Raw genomic sequence first — 9,249 nt, forward strand, 5'->3', positions numbered from 1 at the left:
ATACGACGACACGTGACGATACATTCGCCGCATTCCCCCACACACCCGCACACACAAAAAATAAACAATAATACTACTACTACTACCAATAGTAATTCTGTTTCCCCTCACTCCTTCCGTTTTTGTTTCCCCCTTGTTTTCAACGCTAGAGAGAGAGGGAGAGAGTCCTGCTTCTTACGTTTCCTAACCCTCTTACTGTCCCCAGTGAGGAGGATGGACGTGTGTGAGCAGTGGCGCAAGGCCAAAAAGTGAAAAAAAAAAACGAAACACAACAACCAAGGCATGAGGGAGAAATAAAACAGCGTACACGGCGAAATCCTGGAAGGCATTCAGCGCTCGTGTCAAGCAGTGCCGTTGCCCCAACGGCAGCAAGTGTGTGACAAGTCCACACACACACACAGAGACAGGGGCAAAATATTTATGTGTGTGGGACAAGTGGGGAAGATGCATGCACATTTCGTCATTCTATGGGGCTGTGGAACGCAAACCGCGACCAATCACCACATGATACCGGTGATGGAAAGCTACACAATGCAGCCACAGCCACATATTGAGCGAGAAACTGACCTAGCAGAGATGCCGGATAAATACCCGCATACATAAAAAGAGAAAATAATAATTAAAAAAAATACACGCGCATACACACACACACCGGTATAACGATCCACCACTAGTGAGGGAACTCTAGCACCCACTTGCGAAGAGAGTGAGGAATAGAGACAAAGGGACAGAGAGGTGTGGGCGGAAAGTCGTAGATACAACAGCCACACGGGGAAAACCGTACATAATATATCACACACACACACAGTGAGAGAGAGAGAGAGAGAGAGAAAGAGTCATGTGCATGCCGGAAAGACGTAAAATGCACGGAGCGTGCGGGAGTAAGAAGTAAACACATGCACACAAACAAACCAACCTCCACCTCCTCGGCAAGTGTACGAGTAGCAGGGAAAGGCGGCGGGTGCACAGCGGCGCCCGCAAGTTGCCTTCACCGTTGCCCCACACCCGCTGCCGCTGCTGCTGCTGCTTCTCCCAACCTCAGTGTTCTTCCTCAAACATCTTCGTGCCCCGTTCGCCGCCGCAGCTCCTGGTGCGACTCGAGGTGAACGGCGGGTTGTGCCGGGGACGCACTTGCCACGGCGGGTGGGAGGAGGCGTGCATCATCCACGTTGACCTCCACCCCGGACGGATCACGCCACGAGGTCAGGGCGTAGCGGCAACTTCTGGCAGTGTCCGCGGTAAAAAAACGAGCCTGACGCGAAGCGCGACTGCGAGGGTGTGGCTCAGAATGCCCGCGGTTGCGGCACTTCGCGCCACCGACGTCCGCGCTGGGGATCCTTGCTGCATGCGAAGGGAGGGACGCGTGGCGCACCGCGATAGATGCAGCGTCGTCGCCCGCACGGTCAATTAAATGCCACGAGGACGGTGCAGTCGACGTCTGCCGCGTTGGCGACGTGAACATCGGTGACTTACTCTTTCTCACGCTTTCTGTTGTCGCCCGCTCATGGCTTCCCATCGGCTTCTCGTGGTCCCTTGTGACACATGCCGTGCTGCCGCAGGTGCCACGGACTGGCATAACAGACCTCGATGCATAAAGTGAAAATGCGTGAAGACAATTCCCACATACTCCATCATTTCTACCCAAGTGCCGCGGCGGCGATAAGCCCTGCGTCTGTTTCTCTTGGCCTGCTACCGCTGACACTGGCGCTGAGAAGCTGTGAAAGGCATCCTTTGCATACGGCGAGGGGCTTGGTGCTGTTTCTTGCGCCCTCCCGTCAGCCTCCTCATCCGGTGTTCCTGCCTGCGTTGCGGTATCTCCGGCGCCCTGCCAGGAGATGTGCCGCCGTCGCTGCTGCGCGTGATTGAATTCCCTCCACGGTGAGCTCTCCTCGCTACTAGCATTCCACGTGAGACTCTGCCAGCTCAGCGCAGAATCTTCGCCCACCACCTGCGAAGGGTGTCTGTTGTTGCCTACTGCCGCCTCTGCGCCCTTATCATCGTTACAGGTGACGGTGACACTATTACTATTGCCGATGTTCGTCTCCAACACCCGCCGCACTGAGCAAGCAGCGGCAGTTTCTCTATTCTCCGGTATTGATCGCGGGGTAGCCTGCCGACCGCGCCGCGCGTCGTGGAGGGACGAGATCTCTAGCGGTTCCACCTCTGGCGTCGGTGTCGGCGTGCGGCTATTGCCGCTCCACAGACCACTGCGTCCCAGCGTGACGGAGTGGCCGCTGGCGGTGGCGCGGCCCACGCTGTTGGGTGTTCGCGCAGGGCCGCCGACGGCACCCGCGTCTGTGCCACCCTCACACAGCAGCGAGCACTGCGATGCGGTGACGGTGCACGGGGTTCTAATGTCACTCTCCGGGTCATGCGTGCGAAACAGGGAGGGCGACTTCTCAGCCCGCGCCGAGCGCCTCGCACTCTCTGCACCTTGGCTCTGAGCTGCACTGCCAGTAGACTCAGAGGCAGGTCCCAAATGCGCATGCGCCTGATGTCGCCGCCGCCACGCTGTCTCGCCTGCCAATCCACCACCACCGTGACCCTGCAGGACGGGAAGCTTGCACTGCGGTCCCGCAGCGGCCAACGCATGTGATGGATTGGTAGGCGATGGTGGTCTCATTTCTCCCCTTGTCTTGCGGTCTTCCTGCACGTACGGGCTCACGTACGTGTGGGGATCAGGCAGCTGCAAGGGCGGCTCTGCAGCCTCCTTCATCGACTCGGCACGCAAAGACGGCAGCGTAGCTTCTTCAGCACGAAGGGGTTCTAACCGTGCCCGTCGCAGTCTCTGCCAAAGTGCCCGAAGTTCCTCCACAGCTGCACGCTGCGCCGCCACTGCAGTCTGCACCGTCGGCTTTAGGAAAACAAACTTCCCGGCGTGACAAATGGGGCCCGCCAACATATCCAGCAACGCGATAGGGCTGTGCGAGAGCGTGTTGCGGTTGAGTTTTGCCCTGGGTAACCCAGCAGTAGCAACAACGCCGCCGCCTACAGCACAGTTTCTACTCTGCAATGCCGCATCTCCCGCTACCGTCGCCCCTGCCGTGGAAGTCACTCCAATGGACGGTGAAAATGCCAGGGCTGCTGCGGAGCCTGACGCTACGGTTGCTGCCCGCCGTCCTTTTCCGGGCACAGCGGTGTAGGAATAGTTGCGGATCGACACCACCTCCGGCATCACCTCCGGCACGAGCAGTGGGCAATCCGCCTCACTGGCAGCCCGCAGGTGTTCCCTCTGGCCTGCCCTCAGCGTTGCACTGGCCAGCTCCGAGACCCGGGCAATCTCAGGATCATGTGTCGTGGCGGCGCCGACGGGGTACCGCACCGCTGGGGCGATGGTGAGCCGCCGCGCCTCGCTAACCTCGTCGATGCAGAATGCCACATCCACGCAGACCCGCATCGGCGATCGCAGCGCCATGACAAGAATGTCGTCAAAGTTCTCATGCGCCTGGAGTTTGGCATGGCAGGCGGGGGAGCCGTCCAGCAGCGGGTCTGCAAAGACGCCTACGATACGCGTCACAAACGCAGGCCAGTAAAGCACCGGCTGCTGCTTCTGCGTCAGGTGAGGCAGAGTCGACTGCGGTCGCCTCTCTGGCCACATGGCCAACACCTTCTGGGGTAAGCCCCCCTCGCCCGGCGACTTGAGCAGCTCGCTGCACACGCGCACCACCGCGCGGGCTTTACTGTAATCACCCAGAACCGACATGCTCGAGCCCCCGTTCACCGCCGCGTTTGCGTAGCAGGCGGCTGGTATCGTCCCCAACGGCACGACCCACACGCGTGGGAACTTCACCCGAGCCAGCGCCCGCACATTGAAGGCACCCGTTACGTTGGGCAGCCCGAAGTACAGGTCGTCGTTGTCGGCACCGGCGCCGGCGTCGCTGTTGTTGTTGCAGCCCTCCCCGTCTCCGCTACCATACCCGTCGTCGTCGTCGTCGTCGTCCAGACTCCTGACGCACCACCTCCTGTACTCATCCTTGAGGAGCTCTATCGCCTCGGCGTCGGCGGGGTGTGCCGTGACGTCGCGAAGGGAGAGCGCCATGAACAGTGACAAAACACCGGCGTAACAGGCCCCGATGCGCGCACTTGCCTGCAACTCCCCGCTCCACCCCCCTTTTTGATGCGCCGCTGAGCAGCTACCCCTTCGTCTTTGCCACCCTAAACTCCACACACACACACACACACGCACGTGCGCACTACAAGCCGTGCTGCAGCACACCAGCCCAGGGCAACGAGGATAAGGAAAAGAAGTGCAAGTGAAGTGGCAATAAGACCACAGTTGTGGGGTGAAGGGCCCAACACTGTCAAGCGTCACACACAAATAATACACTTAGAGACGACATAAGAACCTACTTTTTGCTATCGGGCAGAAACAAGCGTGATTCCGCCACTCACAACATGCCTCTTGAGGGTTGATGCGGCGGCACCGTGTCCCAGCTCTCTGGGTAGCGTGGACGCAACCTTGACCCGTACGCCTCTGTGTAGCTCTCCGTCGGTCGCCCCGTCGGGGACATGGCTTCCAGCTGCGGCCCAACAGCGCTGGGGAACTGCAGCTCCTCACGCAATTCCTTGAGCCGCTCTGGGGAGGTGACACGTCGGGGCTGCCGTAGTATGTCATCGACGCTATCGGAGGAGGTGCAGTAGGCAGCACCGCGGCGTCGCGCGTCCGTGGTGCTTGTGGCGGGTTGCTGCCCCACCACTGGCGGCAGTGTGTAGGACTTAAGGGTGTAGTACGGCCGGCGTAGCAGCGCCTCATTCTGCTCAACCGCGTCACGCTTCAACCACTCCGCCCTTCGCGCCCGCACGGGCAGAGGGTGCAGAAGCTCTCGCCATGCCGTGCGGTACCGCAGCGTTGTGGCGGTGCGTCGCAGCATCAGGGAAAAATGAAATACGGTCTAAACCACACCAGCGCCCAGAGAAGGATCAGCGCTGTTCCTTGAAACGAGAAAATCGACAAAGGCAAAAGAAAAAAACACACACACAAAGGCGGAGGGCGGCCAGCAGCAAGCAGAATAACAGAGTGACGTGGAGGGCAGAAACACATCACATACATAACTGGAGATAAATGCATATATATATATATATATAGAGAGAGAGAGAGAGAGATTGTTTGTTTGTTTGTTCGTATGCGTGTGTGCTTTTGTGCAAGTTTTTATATATGTCACCCCGTCTCCTCCAGCCCGCCATTCTGTATACACATTCACGTACCCCACTGATATGGATGCACACACAAAGAAAGAAAGAAAAAAACAGCAACACTCATATAAAAGGTTAGATATATGCATATAACTTATAAACAGGCGGATACAAACAGTCCCTGTAGTGATAATGTTCATACTTAATAGTATGCATATGCATGTGTGACTAAACACTTCAACTGGTACAAGGCTCACCCACGCATTTAACAGCAGCATGTACTTTCCTCCTCTCTGCTTGACTTCACCCTCCCCCCCCCCCCCCCAAAGAGGGAAACCAAGAACCAAACAACAACAAAAATAAAACAGAAACAAAAGACAAACACACAAATACAACTAAATTTATGGGGCAGCTCCACATGCACAAGGGGGTATGCCCCGCTTCTCCTCACACCGCCTCCCTCTATGATTCTCTCTACACATCTCCCTTTCCCCCCTCCCCCCTCTCTCTGCTCCAGGCGCACACCGTGGGTGCTGCTGTTGTCAGTGGCACGGCGAGGCAAATAAATAACATTTCTCTCCCTCGTTGCTCTCCCTTACCTAGCCGCATCTCATCTCATCTCCCTCTTCTTTTCATTATCTCTCTGATCCCTGCCCACGCATATAACGTACTGTAATAGACTGCCTGCCTGCCTGCAAAGGCGTGAGGGGGCAGGGGGCATGGCTCGCACTTCAGCGCCGGATCACCACCACAGTAACAAAACATAAAAACAACACACGCACACAAGTAAATAAAAAAAAACACAGGCGACTGGGCAAGAAACATTTACAGCACCGTCGTCACCCCTGCAGCAGCATCACGACCCTCCCTTGCACTTTTTCTCATGCTTATTTTTTAGTCGCTATTCCTCTCTCTTTCGTTTTCACCACCACCATCCCTGCCGTTACGTTCCTTCCTTTTTTTAAAGTTTTTCCGCGCTTCGGTGCCCGGCGTCGATGCCGTCCTTGTGCCCTACCGCCTGCAGTGGCTGTACCGCTCTCGGGCAGGAAGGCGGAGGAGAAGAGCTCACAATCCCTGCCTCGCCTCTTCTCTCCTTATCACTACCCCTTTCCATCCCACCCACAAACGGTATGAAGCATGACGCGGCACCTCGGCATTGAAAAATAGGGGAAATGATGGAATGACGAGCCACTGTGTTGATGTGGAGGCACAGTAGTGGCCAGCAGAAACGCCCTCGCACCCAACTTCCCTTACTCCTTTCTTACCACAAAAAGATGGTGGTCAGGATGAGGACCTAACACACGTCGAGAGGAAGCGCACATGCACCGGCAAACACGCATGCAGAAGAAATAAATATGTCGTAAGGAGCGCGCCGCATCACCGGCGCGTCGGACGGAGTCCCTTTGGCTTCGCAATGGTTGTCATGCACTTCGGGATGTGCCGCTGCGCCGTGAGCTCGGCAAACTTCCTACCGCAGTGCGGGCACGGCACGCGGTCGTCATATTCCTCAGGCAAGGGCTGCGGTGGTGGCGGAAGCGGATTTCTTTGTTTGCTACCACCAAAGTTATTGCCGTTGCCGCCTGCCTCCGCGTTTACTTGCCGCATGGCACGCATAGCAGCCTGAAATTGTTCGTGCTGTATCTTCCACTTGGGTAGTTTGCCTGGGTTGGAGTTGGCAACAGCTGCCCCCGCCGGCTGCCTCTTGCCGCCCCGCAGCGAGGCATTGATATTCGCTGCAGGCGCCTCGCGAATGCCCTCAATGCCCTCTAATCTTTGCTCTTTCATGTCAAAGGTGCGCCGCTTCTTCTGCACCTTCGCGCAGGCGGCCTCGTGCCGTGCGAGGATGGACGCGCGGAAGCTCCGGCCACACAAGCCACAGGGCAGCAGATGTTGGTTTTCCGACGACTGCGACCCCGCGGTGTCACCCAGGCTCTTCACACCGCCTGCACCAACAACGACATCGTCCAAAGAGGTGGTGCCTCGTGAGGAAGACTGAGCGGGGGCGTTGTTCACCTTCATTTTGTTCATTGGCACCTTTGCAACACCAAGCTGAGACTGCGGCACTTGCGGTCGCTGGGACGCCTCTATTGCCTTTGAAGACGCCACACCCCCAACATGCATCTCGTCAAACTGCATGGGCGGGTTAATGCGCTGCTGTGCACCCCCGCCGGCGTTGACTGCCTCTGTGCCACGCTTCTGCCGGGACAGTGGATGCTTCATGGGTGGAATTGCCCCCGCCACCGCCTCCTCCTCTTCATTGTGCCCTACCTCCACATCAAAGTTCCACGCCGGCTTCGTTGGTTGCGAGAGCTGCTTATCACGCCTCAAATTCCGCGCCACTGAACTTTGTCGAAGTCCAGGGATACCCATATCATCGTCACCCGCTGGCCCCTCTGCAAGTTCCATTTGCAGAGCTGCAGGTTCATTACTGCCGGTGTGAAGTTCCCTGCGTGTGGAGCGTGACATGGCTGCCCCGGCGGTTCCTGCAAGCACACCTGACGGCGGGGGCGCAAACATGCGGGTCGCAACCTCATACGCCTCATTCGTGATACCGCCGCCGCCGCCGCCGCCGCCGCTACCTGCCCTTCCCACTAAATCCTGCCGCTCGACGGCATCCTGCCACTGTTGCTGCTTTTGCTTTTGTTTTTGCTTTTGCTTCTCCTTAAACTGGGCAATGGAGGCGCGCAGAGAGTCCAGCGAGATGCTGTTGCCGAAGTTTGCCGTTGCCCGCGTTTGCGCCTTCTGCGTTGTGGGCGCCGTAATGTGTGCGTTGTAGCTACTACTCGTCAGCGCGCTAGGCCCGGGGCTATCGACCTGCACGAGCTGATCCGAGAGCATCGCCCACAGTTGACGCGCCTGGTCGGGTGTGATGATGCCGGCCTTTGTGGCACGCTTAAAATCCTCCTCCACCACATTTGCGATGCGGCGACTACGTGCTGCCGTGGCCAGCACGGACGGGGTCACCACGAGACTGTCGTCCATCTTGTTGTTGCTGCTGTTTGTGGCGTGGGAAAGCGACCGCTGTTGCTGTTGTTGTTGCTGTTGCGACGACTGCTGCTGTTGTGGTTCCTGCTGAAACTTCCGCCGATCCTCACGAATTCGCTTGGCACGCTCCATCTGCGCTGCCCGCTTTGCCGCATAGTCCTGAACAAAATCCGTTGCTGTAGGCATGACGCCAGGTTCCCCCGCTCGTTGTCGCCTTTTATCTAATTCGTATTCGCTTCCCTGTGCTCTAGTCCTTAGGGTTCCCCCCGCTCCGTGCATGGACACATACACACACACACACAAGAGGAGAAGACGACAAGACAGCGACAGCAGCACACGCGAAAACGGCAGAGGTGGTGTGTGATGGTATTTTTTGATGTCAAAGAGCACCCCGGCAGGCGAAGACAGACACGCAAGGCACACAGAGACACAGTCACAGAACATGCCTCGCCACATTGGGCAAAAAACAAACCAAAAAAAAAACTAATCACACAATTGTGTGATACACACACGTGCACACACATAAAATGAATAAAATAACTTCACCACGGGTGCGGCGCAGCGGACACCCCTCCGCCTTCCCACGACACGCAAAGTAAAGGGAGGAGAAGGAGGAGGAGGAAACTGAAAGAAAGCGAGATAAATACAAAAAAAACAAAAAAAACAAATGTGAAATCAAATCAACAGAACGACACCACCACATCCACCCTCCTCTGGAAAGAAGAAGCCAAAGAAGAAGAAGAAAAAAAAAAAACCAACAAACCAAATCAAATCAAAATATAATAAATGAAATATCAATGATATTAACTCCGTATGCATCCATAGGCGTACAAAAAAACAATGACAGCAAGAACAACAGTTAATGCTCCACAGCCATGTACACAAATGCATGTAAGAACCCCACAACAATACAGTTCCTTTTGCGCGAGGACACTTTGACCGCTCTGCTTTTCCTCCCGCACCCGCATTATTGTAATACAAAACACAACTGTGCACCACAGGCACAGTATTGATACACACACGTGCGTATAGAACAATATAAATAAATAAATAAATAAATAATAGCAAGGAAAGGAGAAAGAAGGGAAAACACCCACACATTCAGAGAGAGAGAGAGAGAGAGAGAGAAGG

The 9,249-nt window shown here is 56.2% G+C and overlaps 3 protein-coding genes across 3 annotated transcripts, besides 17 other annotated features; all 3 read right to left on the reverse strand.

The window, feature by feature from the left end:
- Positions 1-68: 68 nt before the first annotated feature.
- Positions 69-99: a microsatellite.
- A 707-nt stretch (positions 100-806) lies between these two features.
- Positions 807-836: a microsatellite.
- Positions 837-1,007: 171 nt separating this feature from the next.
- Positions 1,008-1,031: a microsatellite.
- A 20-nt stretch (positions 1,032-1,051) lies between these two features.
- TraAM80_09248 (uncharacterized protein) lies at positions 1,052-4,039 on the reverse strand (the record flags this gene model as incomplete). The annotated part of the gene is made up of 1 exon (XM_029385942.1): positions 1,052-4,039. The coding sequence occupies one exon, from the start codon at positions 4,037-4,039 to the stop codon at positions 1,052-1,054; it is 2,988 nt and encodes a 995-aa protein (XP_029234198.1).
- A 124-nt stretch (positions 4,040-4,163) lies between these two features.
- Positions 4,164-4,186: a microsatellite.
- A 202-nt stretch (positions 4,187-4,388) lies between these two features.
- On the reverse strand, positions 4,389-4,871 carry TraAM80_09249 (uncharacterized protein; the record flags this gene model as incomplete). Its single annotated transcript, XM_029385943.1, has 1 exon — positions 4,389-4,871. One exon carries the CDS (start codon positions 4,869-4,871, stop codon positions 4,389-4,391), a length of 483 nt encoding a protein of 160 aa, XP_029234199.1.
- A 187-nt stretch (positions 4,872-5,058) lies between these two features.
- Positions 5,059-5,085: a microsatellite.
- Positions 5,085-5,103: a microsatellite.
- Positions 5,104-5,137: a microsatellite.
- Positions 5,138-5,439: 302 nt separating this feature from the next.
- Positions 5,440-5,458: a microsatellite.
- An 8-nt stretch (positions 5,459-5,466) lies between these two features.
- Positions 5,467-5,528: a sequence feature (A-rich).
- Positions 5,529-5,739: 211 nt separating this feature from the next.
- Positions 5,740-5,782: a microsatellite.
- A 728-nt stretch (positions 5,783-6,510) lies between these two features.
- On the reverse strand, positions 6,511-8,304 carry TraAM80_09250 (uncharacterized protein; the record flags this gene model as incomplete). Its single annotated transcript, XM_029385944.1, has 1 exon — positions 6,511-8,304. One exon carries the CDS (start codon positions 8,302-8,304, stop codon positions 6,511-6,513), a length of 1,794 nt encoding a protein of 597 aa, XP_029234200.1.
- A 95-nt stretch (positions 8,305-8,399) lies between these two features.
- Positions 8,400-8,420: a microsatellite.
- A 299-nt stretch (positions 8,421-8,719) lies between these two features.
- Positions 8,720-8,740: a microsatellite.
- A 19-nt stretch (positions 8,741-8,759) lies between these two features.
- Positions 8,760-8,786: a sequence feature (A-rich).
- Positions 8,787-8,836: 50 nt separating this feature from the next.
- Positions 8,837-8,847: a sequence feature (GA-rich).
- Positions 8,848-8,905: a sequence feature (A-rich).
- Positions 8,906-9,146: 241 nt separating this feature from the next.
- Positions 9,147-9,180: a microsatellite.
- Positions 9,181-9,221: 41 nt separating this feature from the next.
- Positions 9,222-9,246: a microsatellite.
- Positions 9,247-9,249: the final 3 nt, after the last annotated feature.

This window comes from Trypanosoma rangeli, assembly GCF_003719475.1.
Source record: "Trypanosoma rangeli strain AM80 chromosome Unknown Tra_15.4_contig_00541, whole genome shotgun sequence".
In the NCBI taxonomy this organism is placed as follows: Eukaryota; Euglenozoa; class Kinetoplastea; order Trypanosomatida; family Trypanosomatidae; genus Trypanosoma; species Trypanosoma rangeli.